Here is an 18,162-nt window from a genome sequence, read left to right as displayed (position 1 = left end):
AGATGTTTCTAAGCAGAAACCAAATGCTGAAAGGACGTAAATTCTGTCAATCCTGCTTGACATAAAGCTTTGGTTTCTCATTTGGGATGTCCCTATTTGCAATTATATCACTGTAAGAAGCTGAGGGGTGTCTGCACCCCTCCTGACCACACAAGTAACGGGAGTAAATCACATTGCCTCCCTCAACCCATCTGTAATCGGTTACTACTTCATTTTGTGCACTGAGTTAATGAGGAGACTCTGGAGACAGCATTGCAGCTCCTGCCTCTGGGGCCTCCTCCTGCAGCAGCAGTAACAAGCTCCCCTCACCATGACTGGCTCAGGAGGGAGGGGAATGCCTCAAACCACCTCATTAAAATCAAGGGCAGGAGGAGAGTTCCCCAAGCACAGCTGGGAAACAGGAGCGGGGACTCCATCTGCTGCCTGCTGCCTTCCCTCCAATGCTCCAGGAGGAAATTGGAGATGAAGGGAGGAAAAGGAGCAGTATCGGGTGCAGGGAGATCATAGAACAGTTTGGGTTGGAATGGACCTACAAAGGTCGTCTAGTCCAAACCCTGCAATGAGCAGGGCTGCTTCACGTTGGCGTTCCAGTTTCACAGTAAAACCAAGCCTAACCTGATCTAGAAGCGCTTCCCTGCAAGGTCTGGACACCTGAGAGGGATTTTTACCTTTTTCTTTTCCTGTTCCCCAATCATTAATTCACCTGAACACCTCCTGTTTGTGGCTGCCAACTCCCAGGGCACCCCAAGTGATGCAAGCCTTTTACTAGTGCAGGGAAGCATCAGGTCCCCTGCCATATGTATGGTACATCCGTATGTATCAGCAGGCTCATATGTTTTCCTTCTGGGGTCTAAAAAGATGGAAAATTGTCCAAATCAGATTTTGGTTTTTAATCAGATTTTTGCTTCTTATTCCAAAGCATGAGGAACTGGTAAGACCCTTCCCTGGCAGTGCTCAAGGCCAGGTTGGATGGGGCTTGGAGGAACCTGCTCCAGTGGAAGGTGTCCCTGCCCGTGGCAGGGATTAGAACTGGATGAGGTTTAAAGTCCCTTCAAATACAAACCATTCTATGATTCTATGACTGGCAATTTCAATGACCTAAAGGTGTCTGGGTTGACCTGTTTGACCAGTTTGCATACTGGGTTGTTGCATATAGCTTTGATGTGGTCTGTGTTCCGCATCCATGTGCTTTGGGAATTCAGTCTGAAAAGTCAGTTGGGAGGATCTGGGATGTTTCAGGCCCAAAATGTTTTATTGGCTCTAGTTTTTGTGAGGATAGAGCTCTCCTGTGGGGAATTACTTCTCATCTGCTTGTTCTTCACCTCCATGCATCTTCTTTCTCTCTCCATCCCTTAACTCTCCCACTATAGTAGGATTCAGTGGGACTCTGTAAGTGGTACCTCGGGACTCTTGATGATATAAGTTTTTGGTAACACTTTGTGTACTGAGGGCAGGGTCTGCATGAAAATCCTGTTTCATTTAACACAAGTGAACAGAAAAAAATGTTGTTTCGTTGCCAGCATTTGATACTGTCATTGAATTATAAAGGGAGGAGAGTCTTGGCTTAGGTTTCCCTATCTGAGGCTTGTCAGACATGGAAGATAAACTCCGGGCAAGCTTTAAGAAGGACCTGTAAGATTACAATGGCTTATCTCAGACTTCAGGAGGCAGTTTGTTACAAGAGCCTCTTGTCCCTGCAGCATGCAGTGAGATCTGAAGGTATGTAAGAAGATAACTAAGGCGGTCTTGGCTCCTTGAACGTCAGCTCACTTCAGAAGCAGACTTGTGCCCTCAGTCTGCCCCTTATAACCCATTGATAGACCAAGTCTTACTTCACCAGTCTTGGCTTGGTTTTGTGGAGAGCACAGGCATAAGAATTGGGGCTAATAGTGAGCAACCTCCCTCTCACCTCACCTATTGCTCCAGGACCATCTTTGCTCTCAGCTTCACCAGCCCAAACCTGCCCATCAGCAGCAGTGCTCCTACCACCCAGCTTCCTCAGCCAGTAAGGAGGGTGAGAGGGGTTGCACAGGGCACCCCTGAGCTGCTGCAGTTGTATCTGAAGGGAGGGTTAAACCAGCAAAGCTGCACCTCTAAATGATATCTGCAGCCACTGACACCACATAGTATAACAGCGCATGGAGCCGAAGGGGGATCTGGCCTTGCCTGTGCACTCTCTGCCTCAGTAAGTCTGTAGCCCGCTGCTGAAGGTGCTTGAATTACTTTAGCAGCATGTTGAGCTGTTGTTAAACAAAGAGAAGGTTTCTGTGCAGCGATAGGGATCAAACTAACAGCCCAAAGCAGCAGCTTTCAGATGTGGATGAAATTCCCTCCCCAGCAAGGGGCCCAGGCTAAGCTAACAGTTGGGTTTACAGGCTGCTACGAGGCTCTGCTCAGGCAGATTAACACCCAGTGACTTCCTCAGGTTGCACATACCCTTGGAGAGCGGAAACACTGGGGCTTGTCTGATGTGGCTCTGGCCATGGAAGCTTCTAAGCAGCTCGTGAAAGCTGAGAGAATGAGAAAACATGAGGTTACTGGAGGAAAATAAATCAGTCCTTTAAATGCGTTGCTAAGGTTATCCGGAAGGCTTGGAGAGTGTTTCTCCCCATCTGCATCTACTTGCTCTGCTTCCAGTGGTGTAAGGAAGCCACAGCTTCCCAGAGCGATCCCAGGTACTCCATTGCTTACCAGAGTGAGGAATTTGCCCTGTCAGAGGTGGTCCTGGCTGGTGATGGGCAATGAATTGCTCTCAGTTCTGGAGATTTTGGAAGATACTTATTCTGGGGGACTATGCCATGCTCAGACTGAACTAACATAGCTGGGGGGGGTTGTAGTCCTGCTTCTGCTAATCCAGGCTGCTCCCCAGTGGGTAAGGTCTGGATGGAGCTCTGCAGCTCATTGACTGGAAGGAAAGGAGGAGACCTCCAGAGCTCATAGGGTGCCAGAGTGAAAGGAGGTAAGAGACAGAACCCAAGTGTCTCCAATAAAAAGGATATTGCGCACCTTTACCTATTAAAAGCCAGGCCCAAACTGCTCTGGAGTACTTGAGCCACACCACAGGGCTCACCAGCTTTGTTTTCAAGTGTGCTTCAGGCTGTGTACGAAATTCATCATCACAGGGCTGCTCCAGAGACTGCACAGCTCCTGTAGAGGCACGCACATGCCTCCTGTTGTCAGTCATTGAAAGTGCCTTTATCACATCCAGCTCACCTCACTTTCTGGATGGACCTGCATCCTTGAGTGGCAGATACAAATCATCCATCATCTTGCTTCATTCAAGGATTCCAAGTCCTCTTTGTTCCTGTTGCTGCTGTTGTAGAACCAGAATACAGGTGAAGGTCACTGGCATTGGAAAGGATGGTGGAGGTGGCTTCATGGGTTATACCTCCTGAGCAGGCTGCTTTGGCAGGGGAGATGGGTACCAGCCACATATCTGAAGGCTGCAGACGTAACTGGAAACTGCTAGGAGCAGGGTATCAGGCTGTGAAATGGGATGGGATCAAACAGGCTTCTTCTGGAAGAACTCTGTTTGTAGGATTGCAGTACAAATGCTGGCAAATAGCTGTTTAAACACTAAGGCCACCATTACAGCTCAGAGAAGAGCTGGCATCTATACAGAAGATGCATTTAACTCAGTGCACAAAAGGTTAACACTCTTGTAGCCTGGCTATTCCTATGGTCTCGCAGTATGGGAGGGAAGGGGTGGAGGGGGGGAATCCTGGCCCAGGCTCACAGCCACCACATCTCTCTCTGCAGCGCCTGGTGCGGATGAACATGCCGATCTCACCTGAAGATTTAACCGTCCACTTCACGTCCACACTGATGGCCCTGATCCGCACTGCCCTGGAAATCAAGCTCGCCTCAGGTGAGAGGGAGGTGATGTCCTACAGCACGTGTGGGCTCAAACCCCAGGTGCCTGTTGGCTTGGGGTCTGCCCTGGGTGGATATCTTGTCTTCCTATTGCCTGGCTGCCATTTGCCAGCACCTGAGGACAAGGGAGCCTCATGGACAGGCAACAGAGGGGTCTGGAGCATTGTTCTGCCTTTGGGCTGGCTGCTTACAGCATCCCTGTGGATGAGACGTGGAGAACTTTGGCCATCCCCATTGAGGGCTCTCAGAGGAGAAGCCCTGTGCGTGTGCTCACTGCTGTATAAGAGGAATGAGACTTTCCACACCTCTTTTCCTCACTATTCCAGCATGAGGGAAAACCAGCCCTTCCTCACCAGTTGCTGCCCGCTGGCAGCCAAGCAGTGACTCCAAATGCCCTGCACATTCTGCCTTGTGATAAGACTTAAATAAGTGTTTAATCAGGCATTTACTTGACTTCCCAATTAAACATTGCAATGTAATAAAAGACATTGGCCTTTTCTCTGGGTCGTTACACTGTTTAATCAGGCTGGCTGGGGTCAGAAGCAAGGCACGACTGGCCAGAGCACTCCTATACATAATGTGAACGCTAACAGGAGGTAACAATGCTCTTACAAGCAAAAGGCAGCACAGGGTTAGGATGTTGTGCTTTTCCTAAGCAGTTTAAGTCAGCCATTCAACTTTGGGCAGGCACTGCTGAAGAAGACAGTATTTTGAGGTCACTGGGCCTCCCCTAGGGAGTGACACCAAGTATCAGACACTCATTCCTAAGGATGCACTTAGACTGCCTGGGATTTTAAGGGCCAGCACCTTATTTCAGTTATATTCCATCTAGACAAGGATGCTGCGAGTGTGTCTTCTTTAGTCTTTAGGCTTCTCATTACCTGTCAGCAGTGGTAATTGAAACAGCCTTTTCCAACTCAAAAAGGCTTCCCCACCCCTTTCTTTGGGTGCACACTGGACGGGAACCAAAGAGAGCTCAGCTTATAGTGCTGCATTCTGTCTCAGGTTTCTATCTGCTGTGGGTGGGAGGGTTTGACCTGCTTTGTTGTTATAGGCTTCGTTTGAATAGTTTCCATGTGTTACAATTAATTGAGTCTTTAGTGGGATTAACAGGCCCTTAATAAACCCTCCCTAATGAGTTTCTGTGTGGGAGTACAATCCACTGTATAGCAGGGAACCCAGAACCTCCTCCCATTACCTTTCTCTTAGAAAACTAATCTCTGTCATTCAGATGAAGCACTTAATTGCCTGCTGTGCCGTGCAGTCATCTGGGAGCTGGCTTCTTGGCTTACATGTGTTTTAATCACTTTCCACTTGTGTATTAAGAGCTCACTTTGGCCATTTGAATAATGCCACCGTGTTCTGCTCTTTCTGTTTTACCTTGCGATGTGGCTGCTGTTTGATGCTGCTGGCACAGAACAGGGTCCTTATGTCTCATGGCCAAGAAATCTTTAGGAAGAGACTGTGAAGAGTGTTTATAATCAACCATGGTATTGCTCATAGTCCAGCACCTCAGACCAGGTCACCCTCGAGAGCTGCTGCTGCTTTCCGGTGACAGAACCCACCACCCCATATGAGCACTTAGGTGGAGTAGGTCTGAGCTTAAGTTTAAGCTCCAAATAACTGCAGAGGGTCAGCAGGCTGAAGCAGTGATAGTCCTGCTGCCTTCACACACTTCTGTCACAGAGCAAGTCACTGATTCTCTCTGTAGCATCCTCTGCATTGGCACTAGCTTGCTGTCCTCAAGAAATGGGAATGGAGGAAATGTCCTCTCCCATGCTTGCTGTGCAGTGGAATGTGCTGGCAGGACAAGGGTTCTCACTCCTCTTTGTGTCCCTGTTTCCCTCCTCTCCTGTTCTGCAGGTGGTGTTAAGCAGCACCAGTGTGATGCGGAGCTGAGGAAGGAGATCTCGCTGGTTTGGCCCAACCTGTCCCAGAAGACTCTGGATTTGCTGGTGCCTCCTCACAAACGTAAGTGGTCCTTCAGCAAGCACCCAACCCATCCCATGCAGGGTAGGTTTCTCCCTCCTTGCCTGCTCTGTCCCTGGCCCCATCGAGATGCACAATCAGCTAGAGGATGCAGGAAAGAAACTAAAGGCATTTCAGCTTCTTGGTATCCTCTCCACAGGGTTCATAGCCTGCACCTCCATGCCATGGTCACAAAAGGAGCAGGGAAGCTGAGGCCCCATCTAGGCATGCATTTCATTGTGCTACAGTAGATTTTACAGTACTCAGGGCGTTTTTCCCTTCTTGGCACTATTTGGTTTAGGGTTTTTTTAATGTGTGGCCTCTTCCAGAGCTTTTTCATAGCTCTGTCTGCCTCCAGCATGTGCCTTGCAGGACAATTTCTACCATCTGAGCTCCAGCAAACCAGGAGAAGAAAATGGAAGTTTGCTGAGAACTTACTGAATCAGAAGTGAGGTATTTTGAGGTTAAAGGCATTTGTGTTACCTGATGATGTCCTGGGCACATGTGCTGAGTTTTGCCATTATCTTGATTAGCCCAGACATGGGCTCTGGATTCCTGATTAATGAGAAACAGTGCAGAGCAATGAAGGTATTGTTCATTAAGAATGAGGCAACTGAGGAGGTTCAAATCAGTGGGTAGTGGTTGCTTAAGTCTTTTCCTCCCCTCTTGATGCCTGTATATCTGCTGCTTCAACTCCCTGCTCTACAGTAAGTGCTCCACTGCTGCGCAGGGAAGGGCTGGGAGCCCATAGCTGTGAGGGTGGAAACAGACATCTGGAAAGATGAAATACTCTCTAAATCTATATTAGCCCATCATGCCCCAGTCGACTGTAATTCAAAGAAACAAGAATAAGGCTGCTTTGTTGATAAAATGCTGGCTGTGGATCTGGTATTAATCTAGTGATTCTTCTGGCTTCAATGCCTACAATGGCACAGAGTTTTCCTGCCTGTTTTTTAATACACAGTCTCTTTTGCCCCAGAGAGCTGGAGATAGGGGCCATCCTCCTCAGATGTGGAAGGCAGCAACAGGCAAAGATCTGAAAAAGTCTGTTGTAACCTTTCTTGGCCTTTTTTTCTCTCCCCCATGTTTCTGTGTATTTTGCTTCGTTATTCTTATGTCGCCTCTTCTTTCTCTATTATGCTCATTTGCTGTTATTTCTCATGCTTATTGACTTATTCTTCTCTTCTGATCCTGTTCCTCGCCTGGATGTCTCTGCTGCATTTGGCCATCCTCTGACAGCTGATGAGATGACCGTGGGGAAGGTGTATGCAGCACTGATGATATTTGACTTCTATAAGCAGAATAAGAACAGCAGGGAACAAGTCCACCAGCCGCCTGGAGGCCTGTGCCAGGTACTCAGCCAAAAGGGGTCCTCCTTCCTGGGCAGCCTCTTCTCTTGTATGGCTGGAAAAGTCTGCTCCACAAAATGTCCAGTGACATCTGGCAGTCTAAGTCAGATTCTCAGAAGTGGCCTGCACCAAGAGAGTTCTTTGGGACACCAAGGAGTTACTGAAAGCTGATGATATACAGAATCCCAGAGTGGCTTGGGTTGGAAGAGACCTTAAAGCTCCTCCAGCTCCAACCCCTGCCACAGCAGGGACCCCTTCCACTGGAGCAGCTTGCTCCAAGCCCCTGTGTCCAACCTGGCCTTGAACACTGCCAGGGATGGGGCAGCCACAGCTTCTCTGGGCACCCTGTGCCAGAGTCTCAGCACCCTCACCCTAACCCTAGCCTTTTATCTAATCTGAACTTTCCCTGTTTAAGTTTAAACCCATTAATCCCATATATAATAATTTTTGCTCTTTTTCTTCTGACAGACCAGCCCCAGAGGATGGGATCAAAGAGTCCAATATAGCTGTGTTTATATTGGCTATAAAAAGTTGAAGTTACTTATGAAAAAGGGAATTCTTCAGATTCATTTTGGATCTGAGAGATTTGATGACTCTTACAATTTCTTGACAATATTTCCACACAATCATCTTGGGATTGAAATCCCAGTGGTTTCTGATGTGACAAACACCTATAGATTTCAGGATCATAGTCCTGCTGGTTTCCTGTCTGTCTCACAGATGGAAGGCTACAGCACAGCTAGTGTCACAATGAATTGCACGGCCCCTTTGGTCATATCAGTGGACAAAATCTCTGCTGTGCTCTCGTGACCAGGAGGATGCTTTGTTAGAGGGAGCGGGGACTGCAGGAATCCCTTGTGCAGTTCTGTGGGCAGCAAGTGTCCTTCAGAGCCTCTTACACTATGGGAAGGCTGGGGTGGACTTGCTGCTGGGCTGATCTCTCAGGGTGACAAAGCGGACCTTTTACTAACTAGGAAGAGCACCACAGCCCATCCTTCCCATACAGAGCTCTGTTTCTGACCTCTCCTTGTGCTTCGCAGCCTGGACCAGTGTCACTCTTCCACCCCCTGAAGGCCACTTTGGAGCAAACCCAACCTGCAGCATTCAGCAATGCAAAGGCTTTCCTTCGCCAGAAGAGCTCAGCATCACTCAACAATGGGGGTGCCTTGTGAGTATCTTGAGACCTCCCCACCAAAGCTGAGAAGGGGCACACTGGGTGTATCCACCCACCCCAACCACTGCTGGTTAAGTCGCTCTGGAGGTGGGGATACCAAGACCAGGAGCCCCTCCATGCCATGGCTGGGACAATTTGCCACTGGTGGCCATCAAAATGCCTGGTGCAGTTGTCCATGTGGTGCTAGTGTTGGGTTTTCTTAGTGCTCTCCTCTGAATCTCAGTTGGAGAGCTTTCCACGTTGTAAGTGTGAGTTTACAGGGATTTGGGCATTGTAAAACAACCAAGCAAACCCTGACCTACCACTGTAGCAAGGTATTGGGAATCAAAAGATCCTTGGGAACAAAGTCATCCCTGAAGCTTATGGCACTGGGTGACAGCAAGAGCTTCTTCAAACTGGTTCATCTTTGTGCAAACTAATACCTCCACAGAGATCTTACCAAACAGTTATAGTAGCAGTGATCCCTAATCCATTCTCTTTTTCAGGTGACTTTTCTTGGGTCACAGGCACTTTGGATTTTTAGTGGTAGACATCTGAAGTTTAAATGTCCTAATTAACCCTGATGGGGAAACCATCATCAGTGTCTAGACTGAAACCCAGAGCCCCCTGTACCACTGTACCTTCAGTGAATGTGCCTTAGCATGGCTGCAGATGTGCTTGACCAATGTCTAACTGGCCTTGCATGCATAATTTGCCTGACCTCCAACATTCTTCATTCTTCTTCCTCAGAACTTAAGCTGCAGAAGCTGTTTTCCTTAGTTAACTGAAGAAAAATGTGGTGTCTGGTTTGATTTCCCTGTTGCTTGTGGGATCTTCAGGTTGAATAGGAAGCAGCCATGTCAAAACCCAGGGGACCTTATAGCTTCACCATCAGCTGTGCCTATCCTGTAACTGGTTTCACAAGAGAAACCCCAAAGGGTATCTGAGGGCTTTACCCTCGTCACAATTAAGGGAGAAAAATCTCCATGCAGAAGAGTTAATCTTTTTTCCTCTCTTCCTTTGACAGGCCAGCCCCAGAAGGTGGGATCAAAGAGTCCAGTTCCTGGGGGACCCAGCGCACCCAGGATGTGTTTTATGAAACCAGGACACCAGCTTTTGAGCGAGGCCACTCAGAAGAAATCCCCATTGAACGGGTGAGCAAACAGGGTGAAGGTGTGAAGACAGGATGAGATGTGGGAGATATTAGAAAAGATATTTAGAGATTTTAGAAAATGTTTTGAAAAACTGGGTGAAACACAGTAGAGAGTAGGTCTGTCCCTTGAGACAAGTGTTACTGTGTCTCTTAAAACCCCAAGTTCGCTTGAACTGGAGAAATCCCAAATCTGGTATCAGTAGCTTGTACAGTCTGATAGCTGTACATATGGACACGCTTTGCATGGAATTGTCTGCTGTAATAGATTTGTTAAGGTTATCTCTTCCTATCTGTCCCATTGTCACAATTCCATTGTCCTCACTGTACAATCTGAGATGAGGGGTTGCTGGGACTCATTGCCATGGCTGGTGGAAGAGCTTGGCCCACTGTTGTCCTCATTGAAGACACCACTGTAGATAGTGTAAACCTGGGCACTGTACATAAGGATAACCTGGGCACTGTAAATAAGGATAACCTGGGTACTGTAAACAGAGTAACATGGGTGATCCATAGCTCTTAATTTACTTTCTTTCCCACATCAGCATCTCTTCACAATTAAATCAAGCTTAGAAGCAGCCTGCTCAAATGATGCCTTCAAAGCTGATGTTCGTGTTCTTGTTGATTGAAACCATTCCTTATTCTGATCAGGTGGTAGAAATGAGGGAAATCAGCCCCACACTTGCTAATGGAGAGCACCAACCAGGCCTGGAGAGCCAGGGACGGGCAGCTTCCATGCCGCGCCTGGCCGCTGAAACTCAGGTGAGCAAGGGAGATCCACCGGCGGTGGGAGACCAGGAGTGGGGCAGGAGCTCAGTGCCTTCTCTCTGCTTTCTGTGCCCTTGGAAGTTGCTTGTCAATACTTGTTTTGAAAGACATGTGCTGAACCTGGAGACAGGTAACCAGCCTTCGTGCTTGGATGGCAGGGATTCATGTGTAGACACAGCACTGTCCCCAGCTTTACCCATCCCTGGTTGTAGCAAAAAGTGACCCAGAGAAATCCCTCTGCCTGTGTAGCTTACTGAGGACTACCTACCCAAGAGTGTCTATTCTGATTGACTGGGGACAATACTGTTTGCCAGCCTGTATTCCTGGAAGCTGTGTTTTCCATTGACTGTCATGTGCTATCTATCCAGACAATCAAGGCATAGTCATAAAGCAACCTGGAGATGTGCATGTTCATGCAGTAGGTACAAACAACACCAGGGAGCCCGTGCCTGGGAGGCTGAACTGAGACACCAAGAATCCTCCCTGGTTTTCATTTTCTTACAGTATGTATTGTGACTTTGGTCAGGAAAACGTTGAGGATTTCCCGTGTTTAACTTCTTGTAGAGAAATCTCATCACTGGAGTTGACTTTTACAGCACCATGTGAAGGCTACTTAGTGCATAGGAAGTCATGGTTTCCACAGATCATTTCTGAGCATTTCACATGTTCATTGCTAGCTTGTTGACCCAGACACTTGTCAGCCAACATCCTGCCTCCTGTGTGTCAGAACATCTCACCACTCATAGCTGTGTGTCTCTCATTCAAAGGGCCTGATTCATACAGCCAGGGGTGAGAAGCCCATGCTTGTGGGCTGTTTTTGCTGCTATGGGAAGCAGAATGTGAAAGATAAAACTAAAAGCCTGTGTACTGCGTTCCCAGCAATGGTTCCAATGGATGTCATCTTTCTGCTGACGTGCTCAGACTGGCATAAACTGCACTTCATCAGCTGTCAGCTTTGACTTCAGAAACTGCACTCTTTGCATGAGAGCTGGGACTCTGCCTTATCAGGAGCACCACTCAACATGTTTAATAAAAGAAACAGACCCCAAAGCAAACCTGTATTCCCTCCCTTCCCCCTTCCCAGAACAAAGTTGTCCTTTATTCTAGACCGTAAATTGAATCTTCCCTTCCAAGGCAAGGCAGTTGGCAGCAGCAATGCCAGCAGCACCAGCCTCCCCTTGGGGAGCTCCTCTCCATTGCACTCAGACATTTGCAGGGGTGAGCGTCTCCCATGGGAGCATGGTAGGTGTTCCCCAGCTGCCCCATGTGAAAGCTGTCTAATCTTATGAATCAGGCCTTTAATATCTGAGCAGATCTAACCTCATTTAATAATACAGTGTTTTGGTGGTTGTAGCTTCAGCTGAATAACTGATGTACTTTCTGTGTGTCTTCCCCCTCCATGCCCTCCGCCTTCCCTTCTCACATGCTGCTTCTGCTCCCCTCCCCAAATCTTGACTTTCTTATAACTCTTATTTGTAATGCTCTCTGTTTCTGGATGTCTCCCTTTCCATTTGCCTGTTACTTCTTTGTCTTTTTATCTTCCTCTTTTTAACCCCAAACCTTCCTATGCTCCCAATCTCACCTCTTTGTTGCCCTCCTCCCTCTCTTGTTGTCATCGTGTCTGCTGCCCATCTCCCGTGATGTCTGACACTGGCTGTACTGTGGGGCTGCTTCAAATAATGTCTCTCATCTTGTCCGAATTGTTTGCAGAGGAGCAAAGCACGGTCACCGGGGAGTTACCTAGCAGTATGTAGTTTCCACTAAGTTGTATCCTATTTGATTCCTGTTAAGAAATAATGAACCTTCCTTAACCCTTTACTTTTTTCCCCTTTCTCATTTGGAGCCCAATGTCACAGCGACTCAACTGCTCTTTCTTCTCCCTTTGCTGCTGTTCCCTCAATCCACTGTTGCACGCTGCACGCTGTAAAAGGGCGTTTGTTTGGTTTGCTTATGTATTTGTTTCTCTCTGCCTTGTTGCACAGGAATTTAGGAAGTGAAAACAATGGGGTTGGTAATGAAGAATCAATGAGTGACTCTCTGGAGGGTCATGGTGTAGTCTCCCGCGTCTTGTGGGGGGAGCCCTGTTAACGTAACAAGAGTCAAGAGCTATAGAAGGGTATTCATTGCTTTGCCACTTCCCATTAGTGGCAGTGAGACTTCTGTCCCTGGAATAAGGACAGAATCAGGTCCAAAGAAAACATTAATTTCTATCAATTTGGCTATTTTTTTTGCTGGGAAATGTTTGTCATCTTCTTCCTGGCAGATCCTATATAGGATCATGGAATAGTTTGGGTTGGAAGGGATCTTCCAAGGTCATCTAGTCCAACACCCAATGATTGCAGAAATATGGATAAGTGTTTTTGATTGGAAGTATTCTCACTTGTCACTTTTTTGCCCATCAGACTATCCAGTTTACAGCCCCCTCTGCCTTCCTCCATCTTCAGGCTCAACAGTAAGCAAGGAGGACAATCATGAAGCTCTTCAGTGTAACTTCTTGCTCACACAGAAAGGGCCATGGGAGGCTACAAGGGCAGCACAACAGTGCTGCCCTACCCCAGAAGTGCCTGAAGAGCTTTCCGTCTCTAGCAGTGCATCTTTGGTGGGAAGCACCAACATTTGGGCAACTCGTAGTGTGGGACAGAGCATCAAACAAAATTTCAGCCTGGCTGTACCTTTGCACACGAGATAATCCCTCTGCAACAGTTCTTTCCACTGAAAATAAGGAACAGAGCTGTGAAACAACCAGCTTTGCATTGTGTAAATATCACAGGACAGCAGAGATCTGAGTTTTGGGATAAGCAAACAAAATAGCATAGACAGTAAAAATAATACAGGGCTCTTTGGAAAGGTTACTGCTAACAGAGTAAATGTTCTACGAGAATGGTCACTGGAGGCATATATTGGGTTGTGAATTCAAACAAGAGGAAGAGCTGAGGGACTGGAGGATGTTCTGAGCTCCTTCCCCCTCAGGCAGGACCACTGTGCTCTGAGGTCCTTCCTCTGCCACACAGCTTTGATGCAGGGATAGACCCAGAGAATACTTTAGAGGATGGGTGAAGCCCTATCTCCACGACAGAGGCCAGCAGAGTGAAAGAGGAGGATACATAGGAATTGTTCTCCTTTTCTGAGCTTCACAGCTGGTGAGTAGGTAGTAGGGAAGGAAAAGACTGTGAGAACAGCTGTCTGTAGCCCACTTGTCTTGTTTCTGCAGAGCATCTTTATAAAGGCTTGAACCTAAAGGGAAGGGAGCAGAGACTGGAGCTGCCACTGGCACAGGGACAGGGTCCAGCAATGTCAGTGGGAAGCTGTGTTACTATGCTTAAGGTCCAGATGTTTGGCCACAAATGATTTGAAAACAGAAATAGCAAGCCCAAGTAGTCTTCAGAGATATCCTGTTAGAATTTGAGGACATATATGCTATCCCACTTGTTCCAGCCCCGAGGGCCTCAGGGAGTGATGGTGGGACAAGAAAGGTTTAAATGTTTAATGGGAGATGTTCTCAATTGCAGGGAGATAGAAGTAATTCCTCAGTGGCTTGGCCTGTATCTTGCCCACTTATTCCTGAGCTTGTTCCCTCTGATGCCCAGCAACGCTTTCCTGCTTTCCTCTTTGGAGTTGCTTTGGGATGACCAGAGACCCTGAAGCAGCTTTGGGTGAAACTAGTCTTGGAGAATTCTCTTTGTGAAATGCTTGGCTATTGTGCTGCCCTATGCCCCTGCTGGTCCACCACTGCCTCCTGTGATGCTATGTTTGGTGTGAAGTGCTGCATATCGCTCTGCACCCCATGGGTTGGCACTCTGCTAAAAGTAAAGCCCCTTTCAGCAAATAGAGATCCTATTTGCTCCTCAAATGTAGCACAAATCCTTCTGCCCATCCCAGTTATACACAATTAACCATTTTTCTCCTTCCCCTCCCTTCCCCTTTCTCTTACCGTTTAACCCTCCCCATGGTGGGAAACGAGCCTCTGAGCACGGTGCAGCTCCTGCTCTCACCCTGCTCCATATCCCTCTGTCTGCCTTGCAGCCCATCCCGGACACAAGCCCCATGAAGCGCTCCGTCTCCACGCTGACCCCACAGCGTCCTCACCCCATGCACCTCTACGAGTACTCCTTGGAGCGCATGCCACCGGAGCAAGTACATCACCACCACCACCACCGCTGCCACCGGCGGAAAGAGAAGAAGCAGAAGTCCTTGGACAGGTCCCCCCATCAGCTGGCCGATGGACAAGCTGGTAAGTGCTTTGCAAACCAGGGTTTGTCCCTTGTCCTCCTCCCTCCAGGATGCACAGCCGTCACCTAATGTGATTTGGGGTCCCGCTTGCCCCACACTTGGGAGCTCCTCCCACGTTGGTGACCCCCAACAAACGTTCTTTCAGTGGCCCATTCTGGGGAGTCTTCTTCCAAGGACAAGAAGCACGAACGGGGCCGGTCCCAAGAGAGGAAGCAGCACTCTTCCTCCTCCTCTGAAAAGCAGCGCTTCTACTCCTGCGACCGCTACGGCAGCCGGGACCGTTCTCAGCCCAAGTCTGCTGATCAGAGCAGGCCCACCTCGCCCAACGGAGGGCCAGAGCAAGGTCCACACAGACAGGTGAGGAGATGCAGGGTGGGAAAAGAGCTCTAAGGTCTTCCAGGGATGTATGCGCATTTCCACATTTTGCTTAAAACATAGGAGACAGAATGAGGAAGGAAGGTCAGGAAACAGCAGATGAAGCCATTGAGGTCTTGCTTGGTCCTTCACACCCAAAACAGGCATGGAAATGTCACTTGATGGCTCTTCAGAAGCCATCTACAGAATGAGTGACTCAAGGCATTGTGCAGAGATCTCACTGCCAAGGACACCCTTGCTCATGGTTTCAGCAAAGCCTGGGAGACCCGAGAACTCACAGTACTTGATGCTGGTGGAGAAAGTGTATCTGAGACAAGTAGTGTGCTATGGGACGTGGGCAACTGAGCTGGATGTTCCTCTGCCAGCATCAATCCAGCACCTACTGCTGCCCTTGCACAAACATTTGATGGCTGCCAAAGAAACCCTTGGCCAAGCCAGTGTACTGCAGTATAGGGTCTGCAGGCAGCCAAAGCTGTGACTTCAGCATAGTTTGCTCATATTAGCAGCATTTTCCACTTGCTGTTGCGTGGGCTTCAGAGCTGTATTGTGGAACAGGTTCATTTACTGAAAATTGAGGGGAAAATCCCTTTTAACCTATTTAACATCCATCTGGGAGGAGGAATCCCCATAAGGGAGAGGAGGAATATAGGGATAGGCAGGACCTGGGTGGAAGGGTGCTCCCCGCAAACATCTCAGGGTTACAGACAATGCCTGTGCTGGGAGGGAGGCTTTGGCCACTCTCCAAAGTCTCCCCACATTAGCAGCTGGTGTGTCTGGGGAGGAGGTGGGTGATGCCATCAGCCCTGAAGCAACATCAGCACCTGGGGAGCAGGAGGAAATCCTGTGTTCATCAGTTTGAGCCCAGGGGAAGGGTTTGCCCAGAGAAGCTGTGGCTGCCCTATCCCTGCAGTGTTCAAGGCCAGGTTGGACACAGGGGCTTGGAGCAAGCTTCTCTAGTGGAAGGTGTCCCTGCCCATGGCAGGGGTTGGAACTGAATGAGCTTAAGCTCCTTTCTAACCCAAACCATCCTATGGTTTAAGTGACAAGGCTTTATAGTGTCCCATTAGCTGCAAAACGAAGCAGCTTTTTGTCTCCTTACCCTGTACCATGCCTTTCTCTCTCCTTGCAAGGTCTTTAGCAGCATCAGGTGCTCTGTGCTATCGTGAGTGCCTGGGGGCTGCTGCCATGCAGCTCTGGAGACACAGGGAATGTGACATGCTTTGCACAATCATTCTCTCCCAGGAGGAGATAGGACACCAGGATAAGGTCTGATAGAATCATAGAATCAGCTAAGTTGGAAAAGGCATCTAAGAACTTCAAGTTCAGCTTTTACCCAGGACCGGTTCTGATGCACCCACGGTGGGTCTTTTCCATTTCTGGCTGCTGCATCCCCCAGTTGGCCTTCATCTGTTTCTTTTTTCAGATGAGTTTCTATTTCCATTTCTTCATTTTCCCCCCTGCTTTGAGAGGCAGGAAAATGCCACTGATTTTCAGTATGACACCTCTCCATTCTTGCATGCTCAGGACTTTGAATATCACATCTTCACTAAAAAACTGAAGCCTTTCCATAGTTCATAGACATTCAGCATTAGAGCATCAGCAGCCTTTTGTAAACCTGTTCCAGTGAAGTCTGCGTTGCCCCATGTGTGGGTTTAGTAAGGCAGGGAGGAGAAAGCCTGTTGGTTTGGGGTCCATGCCTTTTATCCACTCACGTGATAGCTGCTTTGAGTGGAGCTGCTGATAGATCCCTGCTTGTCCTGGAAAGAAAAGCAGATTAAAAATACCAGCCAAGCCATCAGGTCATTTCTGTCCCAATGAGCTGAAGACCTTTTGTCTTCATAAAGTGTCTACAAGAAGCTGTCAGTTCATTTCCTGTGTTATTTTGGCTCCATAACAAGATACATGTAAAACCCTGGAGTATTTTCTTTGTTAGTCTCTCCCTCCCCTTGGGAGAAGCAGCTTCTCCCAGGAGCTCTGACCCAGCATGTCCCCACGTCCCTGGAGGAAGCTGGCTTGAGCTTCACCCTGCCAACAAGGTGGCTCCATTCCAGGAAGAGCCAAGCCAAAAATCAGGGCAGGTTCAAAGAGGAGCTCTTCAGAGGTTTTTTTCAGTACAAAAGAAGGAGACAAGAAAACCAAGCCATGAACTTTTCATCAGTTTGGGGTCAACTCACAGTGCTTGAGTTTAATACCATAGAATGATATAATAACATATTGATAACATAGAAATGTTGTCATCTTCTATGAATTATTTCACTTTTCAAGGCAGGTTTCCTTTTCAATACAGATAAATTGTTCAATAGAAATCCCATTTCAGGGTGAATCTGGGAAAAGCATTTTTAAAAATGAGATGAAACTACTTGGAATTTCAAAATGTTTTAGCGGAAGGATCTTCTTGGACAGTTTGAATATAGATCTAACCATATTTTTTACAATGGTGCTGGATAAAAGAAACTTGGAAACCTTGCAAACAAAAAAATACAGATTTTTAGCCAACTTATTTCTGCTTTTTTTTTTTGTTGGCATTGTTCAGGTTTTTTTCACATAAGAACTGCGATTTTGATGTGCTCAACCTCAGCCCTTTGGAAAAAGCTGAACATCTTCCCCTTGGTGCTGTAAGGTTGCAGGTCACTGGGTGGTGGTCACCATCATGTCAATCACCATGGGATGCTGGTGGTGAGAGGCAGCTTGGTCAGGTGGAAGGTGCCTGTGATGGGAATACTTGTCTGTAGCAGAGTAAGGGTGCAATGTGGGGAAGCCAGAGAAGGCAGAAGGTGAAAGAGTAAAAAGGTAAAGACTTGGTTTCCAGGCTGAGAAAGACAGAAGTCATTGGTCCAGCAGCATGAGCAGCAGCTGCGTCAGTCCCTGATGTCTGCAGAGAGCAGGGCTACAGTGAGTGACACCACACTGCTCTGATCGTGGGTATCACCTCTTCTTCAGATAGACATGGCACGACAAACAGGGGAAGTTCAAGTTAGATATAACGAAGAAGCTCTTCCCTGTGAGGGTGCTGAGGCGCTGGCACAGGGTGCCCAGAGAAGCTGTGGCTGCCCCATCCCTGGCAGTGCTCAAGGCCAGGTTGGACACAGGGGCTTGGAGCAAGCTGCTCCAGTGGAAGGTGTCCCTGCCTGTGGCAGGGGTTGGAGCTGGAGGAGCTTTAAGGTCCCTTCCAACACAAACCAGGCTGGAAGTCTGTGATTCTATGACCCATTTCACCAGCAGCTCAAATAGCTTCTCCATCCAGCTGCTGGGCTGCAAGCCTCCAGCACTCCTGGGATCACCCTGAAATCTGTGCT

General features: G+C 48.1%; 1 protein-coding gene across 12 annotated transcripts in view; it reads left to right on the top strand.

Annotated features, from left to right (window-relative positions):
* Positions 1 to 18,162, top strand: part of CACNA1B (calcium voltage-gated channel subunit alpha1 B) — a 296,644-nt gene that overhangs the window by 269,432 nt on the left and 9,050 nt on the right. For all 12 annotated transcript variants that reach the window (XM_061352969.1, XM_061352960.1, XM_061352959.1 and 9 more), the window contains 8 exons: positions 3,760 to 3,868; positions 5,737 to 5,844; positions 7,081 to 7,193; positions 8,231 to 8,358; positions 9,371 to 9,497; positions 10,145 to 10,255; positions 14,285 to 14,492; positions 14,637 to 14,848. In XM_061352969.1, coding sequence (XP_061208953.1) covers positions 3,760 to 3,868; positions 5,737 to 5,844; positions 7,081 to 7,193; positions 8,231 to 8,358; positions 9,371 to 9,497; positions 10,145 to 10,255; positions 14,285 to 14,492; positions 14,637 to 14,848 — 1,116 coding nt within the window. The remainder of the gene's footprint in view (positions 1 to 3,759; positions 3,869 to 5,736; positions 5,845 to 7,080; positions 7,194 to 8,230; positions 8,359 to 9,370; positions 9,498 to 10,144; positions 10,256 to 14,284; positions 14,493 to 14,636; positions 14,849 to 18,162) is intronic.

Source organism: Neopsephotus bourkii, unplaced genomic scaffold (assembly GCF_033783945.1).
Source record: "Neopsephotus bourkii isolate Nb327-2 ecotype Australia unplaced genomic scaffold, CSIRO-AGI_Nbou_v1 NB_659, whole genome shotgun sequence".
Taxonomy (NCBI): Eukaryota; Metazoa; Chordata; class Aves; order Psittaciformes; family Psittacidae; genus Neopsephotus; species Neopsephotus bourkii.
Note: the sequence above shows the minus strand (reverse complement) of the source record. Positions and strands in the feature narration are given on the sequence as shown.